The sequence below is a fragment of the Oryctolagus cuniculus genome, chromosome 3, assembly GCF_051225735.1.
Source record: "Oryctolagus cuniculus isolate XC-2025 breed Fujian yellow rabbit chromosome 3, ASM5122573v1, whole genome shotgun sequence".
Lineage (NCBI taxonomy): Eukaryota > Metazoa > Chordata > Mammalia > Lagomorpha > Leporidae > Oryctolagus > Oryctolagus cuniculus.
In genome coordinates this window covers 37,257,198-37,280,921 of record NC_142869.1, presented here as the reverse complement: position 1 = coordinate 37,280,921, position 23,724 = coordinate 37,257,198, and the positions used below count along the sequence as shown (strand labels likewise).

At 43.1% G+C, this 23,724-nt stretch overlaps 1 protein-coding gene across 14 annotated transcripts in view; it reads right to left on the bottom strand.

The window, feature by feature from the left end:
* The window catches only part of ICA1L (islet cell autoantigen 1 like), a 93,704-nt gene that overhangs the window by 24,685 nt on the left and 45,295 nt on the right, over nucleotides 1-23,724 (bottom strand). For 12 of the 14 annotated variants that reach the window (XM_089330041.1, XM_089330038.1, XM_089330044.1 and 9 more), the window contains 5 exons: nucleotides 23,481-23,679; nucleotides 20,100-20,225; nucleotides 18,635-18,733; nucleotides 13,802-13,887; nucleotides 10,009-10,052 (listed from right to left, as the gene is read on the bottom strand). In XM_089330041.1, coding sequence (XP_089186167.1) covers nucleotides 10,009-10,052; nucleotides 13,802-13,887; nucleotides 18,635-18,733; nucleotides 20,100-20,225; nucleotides 23,481-23,679 — 554 coding nt within the window. Of the gene's footprint in view, nucleotides 1-10,008; nucleotides 10,053-13,801; nucleotides 13,888-18,634; nucleotides 18,734-20,099; nucleotides 20,226-23,474; nucleotides 23,680-23,724 lie in introns of those variants that run through there. The other 2 variants (XM_089330045.1, XM_089330046.1) reach the window with 2 other exon arrangements.

Below are 23,724 nucleotides of genomic sequence, written 5' to 3'. Positions count from 1 at the left end.
ACGGGCACATCTCAATACACTGACACAGACGTATGAAACAGCAAGGCAACACAACGCTTCCAAAGGAACTCGATACCTCGCTAGCAACAGACCCCAAAGAGTAGGAGACTGACAAAAAGCCCGATAAAGAACTCAAGAGATTGATTATAAATAAGATACAAGAGCACACAGACAGTTAAAGAAAATCAGGAAGACAGTGCATGATATGAATGAGAAATTCAGCAGAGAGAGGGAGGGAAAGAAGGGGAGATCTTAAATAGAATCACACAGATACACAGGAAATGAAGAACTCAATAAATCAAATAAAAAATACAGTAGAAAGCCTAAACAACAGACTAGATTAAGCAAAAGAAAGAAAATCTAAATATGAAGACAGGTCTTATAAAAAAAATCCCAAAGAAAAATGAAAATAAAGGAGGCCGGTACTGTGGCATAGCAGGTAAAGCCACTGCCTACAATGCCAGCATCCCATATGGGTGCCGGTTCGAGTCCCAGCTGCTCCTCTTCCAATACAGCTCTCTGCTATGGCCTGGGAAAGCAGCATAAGATGGTCCAAGTGCTTAGGCCCCTGTAGCCACGTGGGAAAGTCAGAGGAACTCCTGGCTCCTGGCTTCAGATTGGCCCAACTCTAGCCGTTGTGGCCATTTGAGGAGTGAACCAGTGGATGGAAGACCTCTCTTTGTCTCTGCCTCTTCCTCTCTGTAACTCTGCCTTTCAAATAAATAAATAAATCTTTTGAAAAAATGAAAATAAAACAATAAAGTATGAAGACAGCCAGCCAGATTGCTAGGACACTATAATAAAATGAACAAATCTTCTACTTCTCAAATGTGAAGGAAAGGGGAAAGGCATAAAAATCTATTCACTGGAGGCAGGTGTCGTGGCAGTAGGTTAGGCTGCTATTTGTGACCCTTGCCAGTTCGAGACCTGGCTACTGCACTCCCAATCCAGCCCCCTGCTGATGCATCCTGGGAGGCACCTGGTGAGGGCTCAAGTGTGTGGCCCCTACCACTCACGTGGCGGACTTGGATGGAGTTCCTAGCACCTGGCTTCGGCCTGGTCCAGCCTTCACTGTGGTGGGCATTTGGAGAGTGAACCAGCATAAGGAAGAGCTCCCCACTGCCTTTGCCCTGCCTTTTAAGCAAAAGGAAAAAAAAGAAAAAAAAAAAAACCACTGAAAAAAACTGTGTTCAATGAAACAACAGCTGAAAACTCCTCAATCTTGGGAATGACATGGACATCTACATACAGGAGGCCCACAGGGTCCCAGACAGACAAGACCAGAAAAAACCCTTACCACAGCTCACTACAGTCAAACTACTGAAAGACAACACAAAGACAGCATTCTAAAGTCTCCAAGAGAAAAATGCAGAGTCACACTGAGAGAACCTCCATGAATCTAACAGCATATTGTCAGCAGAAACCTTCCAGGCTGCTGACTCCGGGTTCCTGCTAATGCAGACCCTGGGAGGCAGCAGTGATGGCTCAAGTAATTGGGTCCCTGCCATCTACATGGGAGACCCAGTATGAGCTCCTGTCTCCTCCGGGTCTCAGCTTGGCTCAGTCCCAGCCATCTGCAGGTGTCTGAAGAGAAAACCAACAGACAGAATCTTTCTCTTTCTTCTTCTCCCTCTCCTAGGCTCTCAAATAAGTAAAAATTTTAAAAAGATCACTTATCATGATCAAGTGGGATTTATACCTGGAATGGAAAATGGTTCAACCTATGAAAAATTAATAAATACAAATACACCACAAAGGATAAAAATCACATGATTATCTCAGTAGATTCCAAAAAAAATTCAACAAAAATTCAATAGGTCTTCATGATAAATACCCTGAACAAATTATGTATAGAAGGATCTTACCTCAATATAATAAAGGTTTTATATATATGGTAAACTCAAGCCAACCTAATATTGAATAGAGAAAAGCTGAAAGCATTTGCTTCAAGACCTGGAACAAGACAAAGATGTCTATTCTCAGCACGCTTTTTTTTTTTTTTTTTAATTTTTATTTATTTGAAAGGCAGAGAGTCAGAGAGGAAGACAGACAGACCTCCCATCTGCTGGTTCACTCCCCAAATGCCCATAATGGCTGGGTCTGGGAAAGGCCAAAGCAGGGGCAGGGATCTGAATCCACATCTCCCAGATAGGTGGGATGGACTGAACTACCTGAGAAAACACCTGCTGCCCCTCAGGATGCCTATTGCCAGGAGGCTGGGATTGGAAGCAGAGCCACAACTCAAACTCAGACATCTGATATGGGAGGCAGGTCTCAACTGGCATTGTTTTAGAAAGTTTTTATTTATTTATTTATTTGAAAGGCCTACGGAGAGACACACAAAGCAGCCAAGGCTGGCACAGGCTGAAGCTAGGAGCCTAGAACTCAATCTGGATCTCAACCACTTGAGCCATCACCTGCTTCCTCCCAGGGTCCACATGAGCAGGAAGCTGGAATCAGAAGCATAGCCAGGACTCTGATCCAGAATTCTGATATGAGTTCTGGGTGTCCCACGTGGTGCCTTACCCACGAGGCCAAATGCCTGCCCCTACTCTCATTACTCTTATTCAATGTAGTACTGAAACTAACCAGAGTAATTAAGAGAGAGAAATAAAAGAGAAAGAAATAAAACGCATACTAATAGAAAGAGAAGAAGTTAAATTATCCTTGTTTGCAGATGATATGGTTCTATATGAATAAAAACCTAAAGACTCCACCAATACTATTAGAGCTTATAAATGAGTTCAGCAAATTTGTAGAATACAAAATCAGCCGGCGCCGCGGCTCACTAGGCTAATCCTCCGCCTTGCGGCGCTGGCACACCGGGTTCTAGTCCCAGTCGGGGCGCCGGATTCTGTCCCGGTTGCCCCTCTTCCAGGCCAGCTCTCTGCTGTGGCCCGGGAGTGCAGTGGAGGATGGCCCAAGTGCTTGGGCCCTGCACCCCATGGGAGACCAGGAGAAGCACCTGGCTCCTGCCATCGGATCAGCGCGGTGCGCCGGCCGCAGTGCGGCGGCCATTGGAGGGTGAACCAATGGCAAAGGAAGACCTTTCTCTCTGTCTCTCTCTCTCACTGTCCACTCTGCCTGTAAAAAAAAAAAAAAAAAAAAAAAAAAAAAAGAATACAAAATCAACAAACAGGAATAGGACATTTATATACCAATAGTGAATTGTTCAAAAAGAAATCACGAAAGCAATCTCCTTCACTGTAGCTACCAAAATAATAAAATACCTAGGAATAAATTTAACCAAGGATGTAAGACTTCTATGAAAATTACAAAAATTGTAAAGATAAAACAAAAAATGAAAAAATCTCCTATGTGTATGAATTGGAACAATGTTATTAAAATCTCCACACAATCCTAAAATTTATGTGGAAACACAAAAGCAAAACAGTATGGAACAAAAAGAAAAAAACTGGAGGTATCACAATATGTGATTTCAGTATACACTACAGAGCTATGGTAATTAAAACAGCGTGAAGGGGCAGTGCTGTGGTGTAGCAGGTAAAGCCGCCACCTGCAGTGCTGGCATCCCATATGGGTACCAGTTTGAGTCCTGGCTGCTCCACTTTCGATCCAGCTCTCTGCTATGGCCAAGAAAGCAGTAGAAGATGGCCCGGGTCCTTGGGACCCTTTATCCACGTGGGTAAAGGAGCTCCTGGCTCCTGGTTTTGGATCGGCCCAGCTCCGGCCATTGTGACCATTTGGGGAGTGAACCAGCAGATGGAAGACCTCTCTCTCTCTCTGCCTCTAACTGTGCTTTTCAAATAAATAAATAAATCTAAAAACAAAAACAAAAACAAAAACAAACAAAAAACAGCTCCGTACAGACCCCAACTTAATTTCTGGACTTTCTTTCTCCCTTAAAGCCCTCACTCTCCTATGCATTTCTCTCACAAAATAAAAAGCTTAAAAAAAAAAACAAAAACAAAAACAAAAACAAAAACAAAAAAACAGCACGGCGGGCTGGAGCTGTGGCATAGGAGGCTAAGCCTCCACTTGCACCACTGGCATCCCATACAGGTGCAGGTTTGTGTCCTGGCTACTCCTCTTCTGATCCAGTTCTCAGTTTTTGGCCTGGGAAAGCAGTGGAAGATGGATGGCCCAAGTGCTTGGACTCCTGCACCTGAGTGGGAGACTGAGACAAAGTTCCTGGCTCCTGGCTTCAGATTGGCCCAGCGCCAGCTCTTGCAGCCATCTGGGGAGTGAACCACCAGATACAAGAACTTTCTTTCTGTCTCTCCCTCTCTCTATAACTCTGCCTCTCAAACAAATAAATAGAATCCTTTTTAAAAACCTGCATGGTACTGGCATTAAAATAGACACACAGACCAGAAGAATAGAATAAAGATCACAGAAATAAACCCCACGCATCTACAGCAGATTCATGACAAAGCCATCAAAAGTACACACTGGAGAAAGGACAGCCTTTTCAATAAGTAGTACTGGGAAAACTGGATATCCATATGCAGAAGACTGAAATAGTCCCCTAGCCCCACTGCCCCATCTTACACAATTACCTCCAAATGAATTAGTGGGGGCAGGATTGGGGGAGGGGGTTAGGTCAGCACTGAGGGGCAGTGAGTTAAGCTGCTAACTGCAATACCAGCATCCCAGATGGGTGCTGGCTCATGCCCTGCCTGCCCTACTTCCAATCCAGCGCCCTGCTAATGCACTTGGGAAAGCAGTAGAAGATGGCCCAAGTGCTTGGGCCCCTGCACCCACATGGGAGACCCAGATGAAGTTCTAGGCTCCTGACTTTGGTCTTGCCTAGCCCCAGCATTGTAGCATTGTGTCCATTCAGAGAGAAGGAAGATTCTCCCTGCCCACCCCCCATATCATCCTCTCTCTATTGTTCTACCTTTCAAATGAATAAATAAATAAACCTTTTTAAAAATGGATCAAGGCCAGCATTGTGGTATAGCAGGTAAAGCCACCAACTACGACCCCAGCATCTCTTATGGGTACCAGTTTGTGTCCCGGTTGCTCCACTTCTGATCCAGCTCCTCACTAATGGCCTGGGAAAAGCAGCAGAAGAAGGCCCAAGTGCTTGGGCATCTACCATCCACATGGGAGACCCGGAGGAGGCTCCTGGCTCCTGGCTTCAGCGTGGCCCAGCCGTGGGCCATTGCAGCCATCTTGGGAGTGAACCAGCAGATGGAAAATCAATTCATTCTCTCTCTCTCTCTCTCTCTCTCTCTCTCGGCCCCTTCCTCCCTCCTTGCCTCCTTCTGTGTAACTCTGACTTACAAATAGTAAATAAATCTTTTTTTTCTTAAAAAAAGGGATCAATGACCTAAACGTATGAATTAAAAGTACTCAAAGAAAACATATGGAGAACACTCAAGATGTTTTTATAGGCAATGAGTTTATAGATAAGTCTCTAGAAGAACAGACAGCAAAAGTAAAAATAGACAAACAAGGTAATATAGAAATAAAGTTTCTGCACAGCAGAAGAAAGGAGGCAATCAACACAGACAACTTCCAGAACAGAAAAAATACATGCAAACTGCTCACCTAAGGGTTGACGTCCAGAATACTCATATATAAGAAACTCAAAAATTTGGAAACAGCAAATAAAATTATCCAACTAAAATGGGTAAATGATAAAAATAGACAATTCTCAAAAGGAGAAATTCAAATGGCCAACAAATTTATGAAAAAATGCTCAATATCATTAGCTTTCAGGGGAATGCAAATCAAAATTACACTGAAATATCTCATTCTAGTTATAGTGGCTATGACCAAAAAGGAAAAAACAAATGATGGCAACAATGTGGAGAAAATGGAATTCTTATACACTGATGGTGGGAATATAAATTACACAGCCATTATGGTATGATGATTATTCTAAAAGCTAGAAACAGACCTACCATATGATCCATCCATCCTATCTCTGGGTAGGATCCAAAGGAAATGAATGAGCATATCAAAGAGGTTGCTGCAACTTCTACATTTATTATTCACAGTAGCTACGATGTAGAATTAACCTAGCTATTTATTGATGGATAAATGAAATGTGGTAGATACACACATTGGAATATTATTCAGCCATTAAAAAAGAATGAAATCTTATCATTTGTAGTACAATGGATGGAACTAGAGGACACCATGCTAAATGAAATGTCAGACATGGAAAGACAAATACTGCTTGTTCCCTCTCACATGCAGAGGTTAAAAAATGTTGATCTGAATGCAGAACAGTGATTACTAGAGCATAGACACAACTAGGTAGAAGGAACAAGTTCTAGTGTTCTACAGCATGATGAGGTAACTACAGTTATTATATATTTTATGAATTAATAGAAGAAAGGAGGTCAAAACTTCCATACATAAGGCAATGATAACCATAGAGAAACATTAATTACTCCAATTGATTCATACACACTGGATAATGGAATCATTTTTTTGGAGAAATATGACACTGTAGTCTGAAAACATATAAAATTATTAAGTATGAATTTAAAATCTTTTAAATGTTTAAGGAGATGGATGGGGCTGGCATTGTGGTGCAGTGGGTTAAAGCCCTGGCCTAAAGCACCAGCATCCCATATGGGTACCAGTTCTAGTCCCCGGTGCTCCACTTCCGATCCAGCTCTCTGCTATGGCCTAGGAAAGCAGTAGAAGATGACCCAAGTGCTTGGGCCCCTGCACCCACATGGGAGACCCGGAAGAAGCTCCTGGCTCCTGGCTTCAGATCGGCACAGCTCCAGCCGTTGCAGCCAACTGGGGAATGAACCAGTGGATAGAAGACCCCTCTCTCTGTCTCTACCTCTCTCTGTAACTCTTTCAAATAAATAAAATAAATCTTTAAAAAAAATGTTTAAGGAGATGGAAATACTGACTAATCTAATTTGATCCTTATTATATGAGGGGATTTCAAAGTTTCTGCAATATGGAATTGAAGGGTAAGTTTATTTTGGTGCATACATTTTGAGGTCCATGTATACTTTTTTCACAACACAAATTTTCCATGAACTTTTTTTCAATGACATCTTTATATGAAAAGCAGAGTGACTGAGAGAGAGAGAGAGAGAGCCAAAGAGAGAGAGAGAGAGAAAGTGAGCGAGCGCGCTTTTTTCATCTACTGGTTCACTCCCCAAATGTCCACAATAGCCAGATATGGGCCAGGCTGTAACCAAGAGCCAGAAAGGTCTCCAATATGGGTAGCAGGGGCCCAAATACTTGGGCCAACTTCAGCTGCCTTCCCAGGTGCATTTTCAGGGAGCTGGATCAGAAACAGAGCAGCCGGCTCTAATCAGTACTCCACTATGGGATGTTGGTGCTGCAAGCAATGCAGGCCCCACCATCCATGCACTTTTTGAAGACCCCTGTTATGCATGGATTTCAATATTTTTTTTGCACCAAAATATACTCATCTTGAATTACATTCTCTAGTAACTTTTCAAATTACCCTTGTGCATGTATCAAGTTATCATACTATCCCATAAATATGTAAATTAAAATAAGAAAAATTAAAAGTAAGTAAATAACTATAAGTAGCGCTATAACATGTTGAGACATATTTAAAAGACATATACTGCGGGCTGGCACCACGGCTCCCTGGGCTAATCCTCTGTCTGCGGCGCCAGCACTCCAGGTTCTAGTCCTGGTTGGGGTGCCGGTTCTGTCTCGGTTGCTCTTCTTCCAGTCCAGCTCTCTGCTGTGGCCCCGGGAGGGCAGTGGAGGGTGGCCCAAGTGCTTGGGCCCCTGCACCTGCATGGGAGACCAGGAAGAAGCACCTGGTTCCTGGCTTCGGATCGGTGCCACTGGGACAGAATCCAGCGCCCCAACCAGGACTAGAACACGGTGTGCCGGCGCCGCAGGTGGAGGATTAGCCTAGTGAGCCGTGGCACTGGTTGTCTGATATATCTTTCTTTAAAATCCAGCTAAATCTTATGAGGGACATATCTAAGACACAAGTGTAAGGATAAGAAAAATTTTAAAATAAAAGTGTGAAAAAAGTGGTTAACATAAATATTAATCAAAAGAAAGCAGTAATTGAAAATAATATATAAAGAAGGGTTTAAAAAGTGTTATTAAGGAGAGAAAAAAATCACTATTTAATGGATAAAAGATTAATTCATCAAAAAGATTTTAAAATTTTTAAAATTATATATACCCTCATCATCCCCAAATCATCAAAATATATCAAGTGGAAAATTACAGGAAGAAGTTGAAAATTTCAGTTCAACAGTGGGAGAGTTTAAAACACATTTTCGACCTTTGATACATCAAGTAAAAACATAGTAAAGATACAGGCCGGCGCTGCGGCTCACTAGGCTAATCCTCCGCCTTGCGGCGCCGGCACACCGGGTTCTAGTCCGGTCGGGGCGCCAGATTCTGTCCCGGTTGCCCCTCTTCCAGGCCAGCTCTCTGCTGTGGCCCGGGAGTGCAGTGGAGGATGGCCCAAGTGCTTGGGCCCTGCACCCCATGGGAGACCAGGAGAAGCACCTGGCTCCTGGCTTCGGATCAGCACAGCTCCACCATTGGAGGGTGAACCAATGGCAAAGGAAGACCTTTCTCTCTGTCTCTCTCTCACTATCCACGCTGCCTGTAAAAAAAAAAAAAAAAAAAAAAAAAAAAAAAAAAACACAAAAAACCACACATAGTAAAGATACAGAAAACTTGGGGCAGCACAAATAACAAACTTAACAAGCACATGGAGCCTCCTGCATTCAACAGGGAGAGTATACGTTCTTCTCAAGGACATGACACATTCACAAATGATACCTACTTTATTCTGTAATGCAAGTCCTGATAACTCAAAGAATTAGTTCCATAGGAACAGATTCTCTGGCCATAATGCAGTTTAGTTAAAATCAAAACAAAATTAATTTTAACACCATAATTTGGCAAGTCCAGAAATACACTTCAAAATGGCTGTAAGTTGTAAGATAAAATGAAAATTTTAAAATAATTTAAATTAAATGAAAATACCATATATCAAAATTTATGGATACCCACACAAAAGACAAAAGGTAGGAACTACTGACACAATCTACATCAGGTCTGAACCTCAAAAACATTAAATGAAGTGAGAGGCTAGACATGAGAAGACATATTGGAGAATTCTATTTCTATGAAATGGCCAGGAAAGGCAAATACCTATATTCAGAAAGCAGGTTAGTGACTGGCTGGGGGTGGGAATGGGGATTATTGTAAATTGACAAATGGGATTTACTAAGTATAGTCTCTATTTATGTAAATATATGGGAATGATCTCACACTTATAGGTCACCTACTATGTGTTACGAAGTTTGTAAACATCAATCTCGCCGGCGCCGCGGCTCACTAGGCTAATCCTCCGCCTTGTGGCTCCGGCACACCAGATTCTGTCCCGGTTGCCCCTCTTCCAGGCCAGCTCTCTGCTGTGGCCAGGGAGTGCAGTGGAGGATGGCCCAAGTCCTTGGGCCCTGCACCCCATGGGAGACCAGGAGAAGTACCTGGCTCCTGCCTTCGGATCAGCATGGCCATTGGAGGGTGAACCAACGGCAAAGGAAGACCTTTCTCTCTGTCTCTCTCTCTCACTGTCCACTCTGCCTTTAAAAAAAAAAAAATCAATCTCTAGTCCTAATGTCCCTGGTAAGGCGGGCAGAAATGACTCATATTTCAGATGAGACTATTGCTAGAGGCAAAAAAGGTTTATTTTTAAAAGCCCAATTTAGGCTGAGATTTTCCTGGTTCCAAAGTCTGTCATCTTTTTTAGCCACAATGATTCAAATACATGTTGGCTGCATGTACAAATATGTTTTGCAAAATAAGAACACAAATTAAATCTGAAGAAAAACTCATAACTTAATCAGGTGACCCTCAGCCTCCCTAAAGACTCCCAGGCCCTCCAACCAGGTTACCTTACAAGGTAACTCAAGGAGTGTTTGATGACAAATGACGTAACATGTTTTCTTAATTGAATAGACATTAACACAGTCTCTCTCAAAAGGTTGTGATAAATTGTTCTGACATTTAAGATATGTTCATTGCCAAATAATGAATTCACAATCTTACCTGGCTCATTCCCTAAGCTCACTTCCTCATCTGACAATGCTAACCTGAAAGAAAAAAAAATAGATTTTGATTAAAATATATTTGAGATTCATCTTCCCCAAATAGTTTTAAAACATTTTTTTTTAATTTAAGAGACATATAAAATAGTTGTCTGGTAGATCTCCTAAGATCTATGTCTAAGAATATTTCCTACTTCTTACATAGTGCTATACAGAATGCACAAACCTGTCACCCACTATTCTTCCAGTAACCATTTACTGAGTATCCACATCATGACATCAGCACCACACGTGCTACACACAGGCTGGGCATGACTTACCCAAAATACAGAATGTTCCAAAATCTGAAACTTTGAGTATTCATATCATGCAACTAGTAGAAAATTCCATGCCAAGAAACTCTGTTACATGCACAAAGTCATTTAAAATACTGTATAAAATTACCTTTACCCTATGTGTATAAGGTGTATATGAAACATAAATGAATTTCATATTTAGATTTGAGTTCCTTCCCCATGATATCTCATTTTATATATATATGCAACTATTCCAAAAATCTGAAATCTCAAACAATTCTGGTTCCAAGCATTTTGGGTAAGCAATGCTCAGCATGTACAACATCTTGGGAGACCTATACCAAAGAACTAGCATACAAAACTTCATTTTTCTGTTCAAGAATCCATGGGAACTCAATAGAGGGAACTGAAGAGCTCCTGAAAAAGTGGGGCACTTTATTTTGAAGAAAAAAAAAAGTGATCTTCATGGGGAAAAAAATATCAGCCTAAAATATTCTCAAACAATCCTAATTTTGAATATTTATAGCATTCTTTTTTTAAAAAAAGATTTATTTATTTATTCAAAACTCAGAGTTACACAGAGAGAAGAGAGGCAGAAAGAGAGGGAGGTCTTCCATCCGATGGTTCATTCCCCAATTGGCTGCAATGGCTGGAGCTGTGCCAATCTGAAGCCAGGAGCCAGGAGCTTCTTCCAGGTCTCCCATGCAGGTGCAGGGGCCCAAGGACTTGAGCCGTCTTCCACTGCTTTCCCAGGGCACAGCAAAGAGCTGGATGGGAAGTGGAGCAGCCGGGTCTCAAACTGGCACCCATATGGGATGCCAGCACTTCAGGCCAGGGTGTTAATCCGCTGTGCCATAGCGCCAGCCCCTATGGCATTCATTTTTTGTAATAATCAAAAAGTGAGACAAAAAAATCAAATATAGGGATGAGTGTTATGATTCAGCATGTTAAGCCACTACTTGGGACACTCACATCCTGTATCAGAGTGCTTAAGTCTTGGTTACTCCATGCTTCTGATCCAGCTTCCTGCTAATGCACCTGGGAGAGCAGATGATGGTCCCAGCCACCGTGTGGGAGATACATATGGAGTTCATGACTCCTGTCTTCAACCTGACCTAGCCCCAGTTGTGAGCATTTGAGGAGTAACCAATAGATGAAACATCTCTCTCTCTTTCTCTTCTTGTCATTGTTTCAAAAACTATTTATAAAGAAAAAAAAGGAATCCAATACAGATATAGAAATTATTTATGAGCATAACCCCACAATTACTAGCTTTTTAAATATTATTTGAGAGGCAAAGAGTCAAAGAGAAAGAGAGAGAGAGACTCTCATCCAGTGGTTCAATCCCCAAATATTTGTTACACCTGGGATTTGGCCATGCTGAAGCCAAGAACTCAGTCCAAGTCTCCTACGTGGATGGCAGAAATTCAATTCCTGGAGTCATCCCTGCTGCCTCCCAGGGTCTGCATCAGCGGGAAGCTGGAGTCAGGAGCTGGAGCTGGACATTGAACCCAGGTGCTCTGAAGTGGACGTGGGTGTCTTAGCTGGCATCACAACTGCTAGAGTCAGTGCCTCCTCTTGGAAGTGGTTGTCATTGTGTTGTGTTGTGTTGTTTTTGAAAGTTTTACTTATTTATTTGTAAGTCAGAGTTACAGAGAGAGAGGAGAAGGGAGAGGAAGAGAGAGACAGCCTTCCCTGCTAGGCCACAAAGCCAGCCCCTTGTTGTTTCTTAAAGATGTATTCATCGGGGCTGACACCGTGATGCTGCAGGTTAAGCCACTGCTTGCGATGCCAGCAGCCCATACGGGAGCAGGTTGGAGTCCCAGCTGCTCCACTTTCAATCCAGCTCTCTAGTAATGCACCTGGGAAAGCAGAAGATGGCCCAGGCGCTTGGCCCCTGCCACCCATGTAGAGACCGAGACGGAGTTCCAGCCTTCTGTCTTCCGCCTGACCCAGCCCCTGCCATTGAGGCAATTTGGGGAGTGAATGAGCTGATTGAAGATCTCTCCCTCTCTCTCTGTCACCCTCTCTCCATGACACTCTCAAAAAAAATAAATAAATAAAGCTTAAAAAAGGATTTATTTATTGATTTACTTGAAAGGCAGAACAAGAGAGAGAATATGAATTCCACCAGCTGGTTCAGTGGCTCACTACCCAAATGCTGAAAACAACCAGCTCTGTCTCAGGTCAAAGCCAGGAGCCTGAAGCTATCAGGGTCTCCTCCATGGGTAGCAGGGGCCCAAGCACACAGGCCATCTTCTGTTGCCTTCCCAAGTGCATTGGCAGGAAGCTGGATCAGACTGCTGGAGCAGTCTGGACTTGAATTGGCACTTGGATTTAGGATGCCAGCCGTCACAACAGGTGGCTAAACTGGCTCACAACAACAGTCCCTGGAGATTGTTTTAAGTTTTTAAAGACATTTAAAAAGCAACACAGTGTTTCTCTGCAAACTTTACAAATAGATACTTATGAATTAGAATGAAATTTCCAATGATTTTTACCAACTTGGATGGGAGAGAAGGCAAAATGCTTGGAAATCTATTAACACGAAAAGTAGCTTTCACAATACTACAGGTGCATGAGAAGATGTGGAAGAAAACTTCCATGAAAGACGAGAACAGAGGGGCTAGCGTTGTGGCACAGTGTGTTAAGCTTGGGATGCCAGCATCCCATATGAACACTAGTTGGAGTTCCAGCTGCCCACTTCCAATCCAGCTCCCTGCTAATACACCTGGGAAAGCAGCAGAAATGCCTTATGTTTAAAATCACCTTCTGCTCAACAATACGGGCTTGTCACTGTTCGGTCTTAGATTTTGTGTGATTGTTCTTAGTCCGATCTGGATAAAATGGGAATTAAATGACAGCTCTGAGAGGAACACAAAAAAACAAGGTAACAAAAGGAAAACAGGCAAATGAAGGATAGATGAGGGTTCTTCCTAATACGTATGGAGAACTGAATTAAAAGTTTATTTTGGTGCAAAATAATTTTGGAATCCATTCACAGAGTTCTTTTTCAAAATATGCATTTGCATACACTTTGTGAAGATCCCTTAGCTACATGAATTTCAATTTTTTTGCACCAAGATGAGTTCATCTTTCAATTCCAATTTTCTGCAGACATTTGTAAGTACCCCCACATATGTCATGGTGCAAAACCAGTGCCTCTGTATTGGTGGCAGAGGTGGATTATGCAAGGGTGTGTCCTATGGCTGCTGGCCCCAGCCCCCTCTTCTCTCCAGCTGTCCTTTCTGGGAGTCATTAGAGGAACTCAGGGCTCTCAATAAAATGCTTAAGCTCTTCAGTAATTCCCACAGCCTGTTTGTTACACCTGTCACCTTCTCTGCCTGCCAGAGAAAAAAATAATATAAGGCTTCAAAACCAATGTTCAGTGTAGTCTGGAAAAATGACTGAAGCATTCAGTAACCCTTCAGAAAAGAAACAATTCTTCCACATACATCCGTGATGGTATCCAGGACCTCTTTTATAACATCTGCTTACTTGTGGAGGTTTTTGCTAAGAAAGCTGCTTTCTGTTTGTTCTTCTTTGTGGTCTTCAATAAGCTTGCTTGGAGTGTCTTGTAGTTGCTAAGGTTAAAGAAATTCAATGTTAAGTAGATGGAAAGAATTGGTCTCTCTCGCTCTGCAGACAAAATAAGAAAATCTAAAGGATGGTATAAAACAGGACTAGTTCTGAAGTACAGAGTGAGATATACTAGAAACATGTGCTAATGTAATTCAGAGCACATTTCCTCAAGTGTTTATCCTGGCTGCCCATGGCAACCACACACACTGTGATGTGGACTGGCCACTGGTCGGCTTAACTGCTTGGTGACAGTCTAAAGATGACTAGAGCTTTGTTTATAGCCTTACTGCAATGTTTAAACATGAGGGGGCTTTATCTAAGTTCATGGAAAATGAGAATTATGAAAAACATGCATGATTTGCAAAAGTTTTTGCACCAAAATAAATTTCTCTTTTAATTCCATTTTCCCACAAACTTTTGAAGTAATTTTATACAGCGAAAGATTTGCAACTTTAGTTCTGACCAGAAATTGCACATAAAGTTTGTCTAAATATACAGTATGCTATCCAATGATAACATCTGTCACAGAAAAAGTAAAAAAACAAAACACAATACAATCCAAGGATAACTTTTGTCTGGACAATACCATGTCAGAACATGACTTAAAAATCCATCCCCAAACCCAGGAATACGTGGTGACAGGCTATGAGCCCATCAGAGATACCAAGTCTAGCTTTAGCAAACCTCCCAGCAACACCCTTCCAGCCCTACTGAAAATAAGGCAGGATAATAAGGTCAAACCTAGCCTACCAGAAATGAAGAAATGATTATTATGGTGAGACTTCTGGATAAGCCATAGGCAAAGGTGATGGGAAGATACAGAAATATTCAAAGCATTATTAATCATAGCCCAAAAGGTCCTTTTACAGGTACATGTTATGGAAAGACCTAATTTGACATGTCAGGCTCTTCAGCTGCACTGAGACATATATAATGACCATGAATGGCATGGTTTTGGGATCTTGATCCACATCTGTGACATTGGTATAGAAGTAAAAGAAGGAAAATTTTCTTTTAAAATTGTCAAGTAGATCCATAGCTAGATTTACTTTGTCATGGGCACAGTAAACAGGCAAACCCTCCCCCCGCCCTTTTTTTTTTTTCAAAATCCAAACAAAGGGAGAGAGTTTTACTAATGACTTAAAATTTAATAAATGAGGTGGTCATCATTTTTGACATAGCTTTCTGCATGGGCATGGTCTACTTCAAAGAAGAACCGCTATCAGAACATGTCTGTGACTACAGATTTCTAGTTTATACCACCAAAGATTAGGGTCAGAGCACCCCCTTGACTTGCATTCTCTTAAGGGTTTCCTCTGGTCTGCGTTGACAAAAACCAGGAGGAAGGGGAAGCTGGGCTGCAGAGGTGGTGCAGAGATGGGTGGCAGGCCAAGTAGTGGCTGCTTTACACAGTGATCTTCCATGGAGGGGACCCAGCAGGCCAGTCCACTGCATTGGTTTTTGATGTTGTGGGCAGGGGCTTCAGCAGAAGTCAGCTTGTGAAGAGCCCTGGCAGCTATGCCACCCGAGTTGGATCACTGGAAATGGACCTGCCTGGAGTCCAGGGACTCCAGGTCAGAGCCACAGGCCTTGTTTGCTCTAAGCTGAAAAGCCAAGCCCTTCACTCGCCCCAGCTTCCAAGGCAACCACTGCCGTAGAGGGGGACAGCCAGGTAGGGTAGGCAACATTGCTGGCAGAACTGTTTATTCACTGTTTTCCTTCTAGAAATGCCACCTACTTTCTCTTCAAGCCAGCTCTCCTCCCAGGCCAGCTGGGTGGTGGAGATCAACAGGGTGCCTCCTTTAGGATGTACCACATGTGAAGAGATATGGATGGGTCTGCGCCTCATGGCCTTCAGCCCACCTGATTATTTTTTAAGCCCTTTCTGTCAGTTTGTATTTGCCTCTCAATGAAAGAAAAAAAAATACAAACTTGCTCATGGTTTGGACACTTTCCTTGACTCTGTCCTTGGTTTTGGATCCTGTGATTTTTAGATCCTGTGAGTTTAAACTGCTTGCTAGATTTGTTTTCTCTGGACTTAAAAAAGTAAAATTCTAGGTGGCCATGCACATGAACCCTCAATGGAAGTGTTAGGTAGGAAGTCAGATATGAGCTTATGTGTGTGTGACAAAGGTCTAAGAAGACATCTATGTCCAGCATATGCAGCTCAAAGTCATCCCAATAACCTTATCTACATCCTGCCCTGCCCCTCCTACCCGATAACCTGCCAGGTGGAGGTCCCCACCCTTCTGCCTGATAACCTTCCAGGTGTAGCCCAGTATCTGCACTTCAATATCCTGCCCATCCTTCCTCTAACCTAGGACGCCAGCCAGGCTTCCCCCGTCTGATAACTTCAGGGGGAAAACTCAGAAGTTTTTAGTATTTACATCCAAAAAGTCCTTTGTTCCAAGAGGAGCTAAGGCCCATTCCCTTAAACCACCACAGTGCGCTCAGTCCTCTGCCTCTATGCTGAGCCGCCCATCTGGCCTGGCCAGGTGTACTCTTACCACTCAACCACGTAACCCCACTCTTCCCCAGTGTGAGCGACTGGGCACTCTTTCTCAGGTTCTGTCTGGAGAGGTGCCCATCTGTTCTGATGGATGTCCCTTCCCTAATAAACCTTGCTATTTGTGTTAGGAAACTGGCGCAGTTGGCCGCATGGCCCAGCTACCTGAGCCAGGCTCCACCCCCATCCTAATGGGATTGGTTGCTCCTGCTTCCCTGCCCGCCCTCAGGCAAAGTTTTAAAAGGGCCTGTTCCTGAACACGTGTTCTCTTGGCCCTTCTCTCCTGCTCTCTTTCGGTTCCTCTCTCTAGCCTCCTCCTCTGGGCTCTTGGCTCTGTTCTCCTCTCTCCTCTTCTATGCTCTATCTTCTCTCCTCTCTGTTTCTCTCTTATATTCTCTTTCTCTCTTTTCCTTTGCCGCCCCTTCACTCCAGTCTGTAGGGTGTTCCCCAATAAACCCTTTCCCTTACTCCGGTGTCCGGTGTGCTTTGTGACGGCTAACATTAAGATATAACAATTTGCTTTCCACTTACTCTGTCTCACGCCTGAATTCTTTCTTGGGTGAAGACAAGAACCCTGCCATTCACTGGTAACAGAAGCAGTTTCTGCAGCTGGCACTGCATCCCCCTAGAGAAGCCACCTCCTGCTGCAACCCTGCCTTGACTCCCCTTCCCAAAGACGCCCCTTTGCAGCATGAAGCAGCCAGAGCGATGACCGCCCAGTTCCCACTAACAGATGTTAGGGCTTCCATCTCCAGGAGGAGGGAATGTGAGAAGTCAGATGGGTTAATAGTCAGGGATCCCAATGGAATTTGGGGTGTAAAATACTTGCTTCCTTCCCCAAAACTTTATCTTTAGCAAGAACTAACAGGCTGCCTTCCTTCCTTCAGAATCTCCAAATTTACCATGAGAATAGCAAGTAGCTCCCCCAGAGCTCATAGCTTATTGTGAAAACAAGTTATCTACCCCACCCTCAGCAGGCCAGACAGGATGGAGAATTGTAAATGGGGTCCCCACCCAGTAACCGAATGCCAATCTGATTCTGAAGTGTTTTTTTTTTTCCTTCGAAATTCTACTTAAAGCCCACTGCCACCAGTCCCCTTCAGGTTTTCCTCTCTTGGACACGCCTCTCCATGCCGCTCTGGCTGCAGGTCCTTGATTCTAATAAATATTTTCAAATCTCCAAATTACCAAGTAGGTAATCTGGTCAATTTTGAAAACACATAACCATTTTCAATCACTTGTTCTTCTTAAGTTTTCTTAACTCTTTTGCATTTTAAAATTTTCTTTTTCCTTTTTCCTCTTTCCCCTCTGCCTTACTACTATTTTGAGCCTGCCAGCATGTGTTTTGGTGTTGCAGGCAGCTTTCAGAATCAGGGAAGCGCTGATCCTTGGCTGAAAGAGGGTGGGAAAATGTGTTTGAGTGTTTTGTAAATTTGAAAATAGGCTTTTTAGGAAAATGGCACAGTTTTATCTATGGCGTGATCCACACCCTGACACCATCCTAGGCTCTAGCCCCCACTACCATTGCTGGAAGCCAGGTGGCCACTTGAGGTGGCCACATGGCCCAACCACCGGTATCAAGCTGCTCCTCCTGCTTCCCTGCCCGGCCCCACCCCCACCCCGCAAGTTTTTTTTTTACAGGTAGAGTTATAGACAGTGAGAGACAGAGAGAAAGGTCTTCCTTCCGTTGGTTCACCTCCCAAATAGCTGCTATGGCCAGCGCACTGCACCGATCCGAAGCCAGGAGCCAGGTGATTCCTCCTGGTCTCCCATGTGGGTGCAGGGCCCAAGGACCTGGGCCATCCTCCACTGCCTTCCTGGGCCACAACAGAGAGCTGAACTGGAAGAGGATCAACCAAGACAGAACCGGCGCCCCAACCGGGACTAGAACCCAGGGTGCCGGCACCGCAGGCAGAGGATTAGCCTAGTGAGCCGTGGCGCCGGCCTGGCAAAGTTTTAAAAGGACCTGTTCCTGAGTACATGGCTCTCTTGCAGGCTCTTCTCTGCGCTCTCTGCTCTCCTCCCTAGCTCCTCTCCTCTCTGTCTCTCTTACACTCTCCTCTCTTTTGCCCTCTTTGCCCCTTCCTTCTGGTCTGCTGGATTTTCCCCAATAAACCCTTTACCTTACTCCAGTGTTTGGTATGTTTTGTGATGGCCTAACAGGCTTAGCACAAAACAGCTTCAATGTTATCTGCTAAATGAAATGTAATATATACACACATGAGCACATGGAAAGAATGTACCTTGAGCGCTACAAAATCATATGGATGAAAGACAGCGCAGGTCCCATGGATCTGGGACATGCTTCGAGCTGTTTTCTCCCAGAATCCAAGCAGTATTCTCTGCAGAAACAGAAAAGGTGACACTACAGTTCTGCTTCCCCTCTGATTTTTCCAATGGTCTGTTTCATCATTAGAGCGGCAGATGAATAGTTATCAAATGATAAAATAATGAACTAAATTCAATTTTCCCAGTTTGGGGACCCAGAAAGCACTGTAAGTAGCATTTTTTTGCATAATCAGTGGCATGTGTGTCTGCATGGACACGTCCCCTTGTATCCAGCACTGGGATATGCACCAGCCTTGGATGACTGCAGCTAAGAGGATGAAAACCCAGGGATCTGAACACTCGAGGAATGTCAGAGACACGAAAATACCAGTCGCTCCCAAAGGAGGACATATATGCAACCTTTATGGTGGTAAGCGGATAGAGCATTTCCTTATTAGAGAAAATATTTACAGTAACTTTGGCTTTTGAACTAGGGTTCAAGAAAGACTTGCCAAAAATATGTGTTCTCAAGTAATTGGAAATTTCCTTGTTTCAAAGATTCTGGTTCAAAGCACAGGAGATTAGTGGAGAGAGTGAAGGAGAACTGAACTAACAGCTACTGTGGGTCAGGTGGTAGGCTACACACACTGTTATTTTCAAAGGTTTCCTTTTCTGAGTCCTGAGTTTCACAGTACTGAGCGACAGCACCAGACTCCCTAAAAGCAGCAGTGAATACCTATTTCCTTTAGTCTGCTTTTTCTTAAGTACATTACAGTCTATTCTATTTGCCAGTTACAAGTGTATGTTAAAATCAGTAACTGATACTTATTAACATCTAATTTACTCAATCTGTGCTATTTGTGTGTAATATGGAATAAGACCAGCACAAGTCAGACTTCTGAGGTTCAACGGTTTGGGAGGGCAACTCGGCAGAAGGAAAAGAACACATGACCTAGAATTAGAAAACAGCTTTTTAGGCCCAACACTGCCATTTACATTAATTCTCATAAGTTTCAGTTACCTCACCCGTGAAATGACAGAAAAGTTTCCAACTTCCCGGGTCACAGCATCTTTGCTTCCAATGAAATTGTGTGTAGAAGTTCAAAATCAGAAGTGGAGCAGCTCTGGGTGGACCAGGATGAACAGGCCTTGAATTTGGCCTCCTCAACAACCCCTTTTCCATCCTCAGATGGTCCCCAAATCTCTCTCCCAGGACACCAAGGAGAACAATGTGAAGCTACAGGAGTAGACCATCTCCAAGGTCGTCTTCAGTTTAGAAATCTGGGGGACTCTGACTGTCATAACCTCAAAAAGTCAATTATAACAGAGTCAAAGGAATATGATCAATTGTACATTTTTTGCACCCTTTAGACAACTTTCAAAAAGGAATCTCACCACTCATCTTTACTGCAAGGACATGCTGACCATGGAGGTGGGTACCTGGTAGGTAGTGAGTGAATGGGATAACATATTGCAGCGACTAGCTCCAAGCAAATCCACTTTCTGACAAACATCCATCTTTAACTTGTCAAAAGAAGCTTTGCTATTTCTCACTTGGACCTGTACCTGCAATCACAAAATGTTAACTATTATTACCAATCACACATATATAAATACAGCATATATTTTAAAAATAAATATTTTAAGACACATGAAACTGTAAAGAAAATTAATTCCCTTTTTCTATATTATTAATATTCATGACAGATGAAGATTTTGACTATTTTTAATAATTATAGGACATTCTTTCCAGTAAATATCTGTATGCTGAGAAATATGAAGTGCTGGGTGGAAAGTATATAGTTAAGCAGGCAAAAATGTATTTCAAATAGAAACATCTGAAATTACTTATGGACAGCATTTAACTAACAGTAGAAGAATAAACGGAATCAACTAAAATGTGGAGAAACAATAATATTGATGAATCATGCAGGCATTTATCAATTTAAATATATACATATTTCTTGGATATAGAGCGAGTCATATGCCAGCAGGTAGTGTGAGTATTCAACTTTTAGAGAGAGCAAAGGTGGGAAGCATCATTATGCCCTAAAAACCGTATCTATGAAATACATGAAATCTGTGCCCTTGACATAAACAAAAACAAAAAATATTCGCTCAGTCAACAAATATCTATAGGGTGTTTCTTATGTGCAAGGTACTGTTCTGTTCAGTGGGAAATTATGAATACAACAATGGTCTTGCCTCACTATCCTTGGGTAGTGGGGCACAAGAAAATAAAAGAAGTAAACAAACATATAAGATAATCTCAGGTTGCCAAGATAGCAAGTAAACAGAACTGGTGACTACTTTCAGGAAAAGTCCCTGGGAGATCATGCACGATGCTTCAACGGGGACAGAAAGATGAGGAGCAGGCCATGCTAGGACCCTGGGGAGAGCATTCCAGGACCAGGGAAAAGTAAGGACAAAGGTCCTGGGTGTGGGAAGGGAGTGAGGAGCTTATCACACTTGCTGAACAGGAAGGAAGAGGGTGGAGGATATCCATCCTGGAGCACAGGCAGCAAGTTTCAGATGTGTCTGCAAATGGCTGAGGAGTCAGACCATGCTGGGGTTCTCCAGACACTGGGATTGTATTCTTGCTTTTTGTTTTAACTGGAGTGAAATTCACATAACATATAATTAGCCATTTTAAAGTGTACTACCCAGTGGCATTAAGAGCACTCACACTATTGTACAACCATTCCTAGGACTTTATTCTAGTTGTCAAGGATTGTAAAGGGGATGGAATAAGGGGCTGCTGTGGCCTGGTGCCTCGTGTTCACCTGCCTCACAGGATCGCCGGCAGTAATGGATGAGGCAAACACTTACAACACCTGCACAGGGGAAAGGCTCCTTCACAGTAAATAGCAGGATTTTTATTATACATTATATTATAAACATATTATATATTTTATTATATATTCATGAAATGAATGAATAAAGCAGTTTTATTATTCATGTGGTAAATTTAGGGCATAACATGTATAATATAATAAGAAGTAATTTTTAAGGAATTTTTTAAAAAAGATTTATCTATTTGAAAGGCAGAGGAAGAGGGAGGCAGGGAGGGAAGAAGGGAGGGAGGGAGTATCTTCTATCCTCTGGTTCACTCCCCAAATGGCCATAATGACCCAGATGGACCAGGCTGAACCCAGGAGCCAGGAGCTTCTTTCGGGTCTCCCACGTGGGTGCAGGGGCCTGAGGATTTGGGCCATCCTCCACTGCTTTCCCAGGAACATTAGCAGGGAAGTGGATCAGAAGTGGAGCATCTGGGACTCGAATCAGCGCTGCAGGCCATGGCTTTAACCTGCTGTGCCACAGTGCCAGCTCCTATAATAAAGAATTTATTTAGCAAAACGATATGTCCATATATGGATAGTTGCTTACAAAATATGTGGTCAAACTTTGCATTGTGGCAGAATGAAATCAACCTTGATAACATTCATGTTTTCTTATAATTAACAATCATTTTTATATATAAATTTTTACTTAAATTATGTATGCTCCCCTTAGTAATAAACACTTTTCTTCCTGTAAACAAATCCCAAAAGTCCAAGTAAGCAACAGTTACATCTGAGGGGGATAGAAGAGTTAATTGAAAAGGTTAATAGGGGAGCAGACATTTAACCTAGTAGTAAAGATACCCGTGTCCCACACTGGAGTCCCCAGGTTTGATTCCTGGTTCCAGTTCCTGACTCCAGCTTCCTGCCAATGCAGACATTGGGAAGCAGCAGTGATAGCTCAAGTAATTGAGTCCTTGCCATGCACGTGGGAAACCTGAACGGAGGTCCTGGCTCCAGGCTTAAGTGCCAGGCCAGACTTGGCTGTTGCACACATTTAGAGTGAAATAATAGATGGGAGTTCTTTCTCTGTCCCTCTCTGTCCACTGCCTCTCAAATTCAGAAGAAAAAAAAAAAAAAAAAAAAAAAAAGGAAGGAAGGAAGGAAGGAAGGGAGGGAGGGAGGGAGGGAGGGAGGGCATTACAGCATAGTGGGTAAAGCTGCTACTTGGAACACCCATTGCAGAGTGCCAGCAGGAGTCCCAGCTACTTTGCTTCTGATCCAGCTAGTGTGTCCTAGAAGGCAGCAGATGATGGCTCAAGTGTTTGGCCCCTGCTCCCCACAAGGGAGACCCAGATGGAGCGAGTTCCTGACTTTGTCCTTGTCCTGCCCTGGCTCTTGCAGGCATTTGTGGGGTGATCAGTGGATGGATGCTATCTCTCACCCTCTATCTGTTGCTCTGCCTTTCGAGTAGATGAAAATAAAAATAAATAAAAGATTGATGTCAAAGAGTGCAAAGCAAAAGTAGAAAACCTTTTGCACTTCAATCAAAATCAAGAACTTATAATAAAATGGGCTTTTCAAAAATATTTGCCACTTTACAATTTTGATCATTTTTAGAAGTATCTTAATGTGTCATAGAAATATAAAGTATATTTATGAGCCAAAATTTTTTTTTGACAGGCAGAGTTAGACAGTGAGAGAGAGAGACAGAGAGAAAGATCTTCCTTTCCGTTGCTTCACCCCCTAATGGCCGCTTCGCCGATCTGAAGCTAGGAGCCAGGTGCTTCTCCTAGTCTCCCATGGGGTGCAGGGCCCAAGCACTTGGGCCATCCTCCACTGCACTCCCTGGCCACAGCAGAGGGCTGGCCTGGAAGAGGCAACTGGGACAGAATCCGGCGCCCCGACTGGGACTAGAACCCGGGGTGCCGATGCCACAGGCGGAGGATTAGCCAAGTGAGCCACGGCGCTGAATTTTGATTATTCTGTTGTAGTTCCATATTTCACATATCAGGAAAAGGAAAAGGACACATTTTCATACTTTTCGGAACTTCTCCATTTGTTTTAAGGTATCTGGGTCCAGTTCTTGGGATACATCTTTCATCCACAGCAGAGCGCCTCTGTATTCTGTGCGTGCCTGCTCCATCCGATTAATTGTCATCAAGGTGTCAGACACTGCCCTTTGGCTGAACGTCGCCACTTCTTGCTTAAGACGAGACAGGGGAGTACACAGGGCCAATCTAATGGCAGAGAGGTGAAAATCAGAAGGTTGTGGATCCCATAAG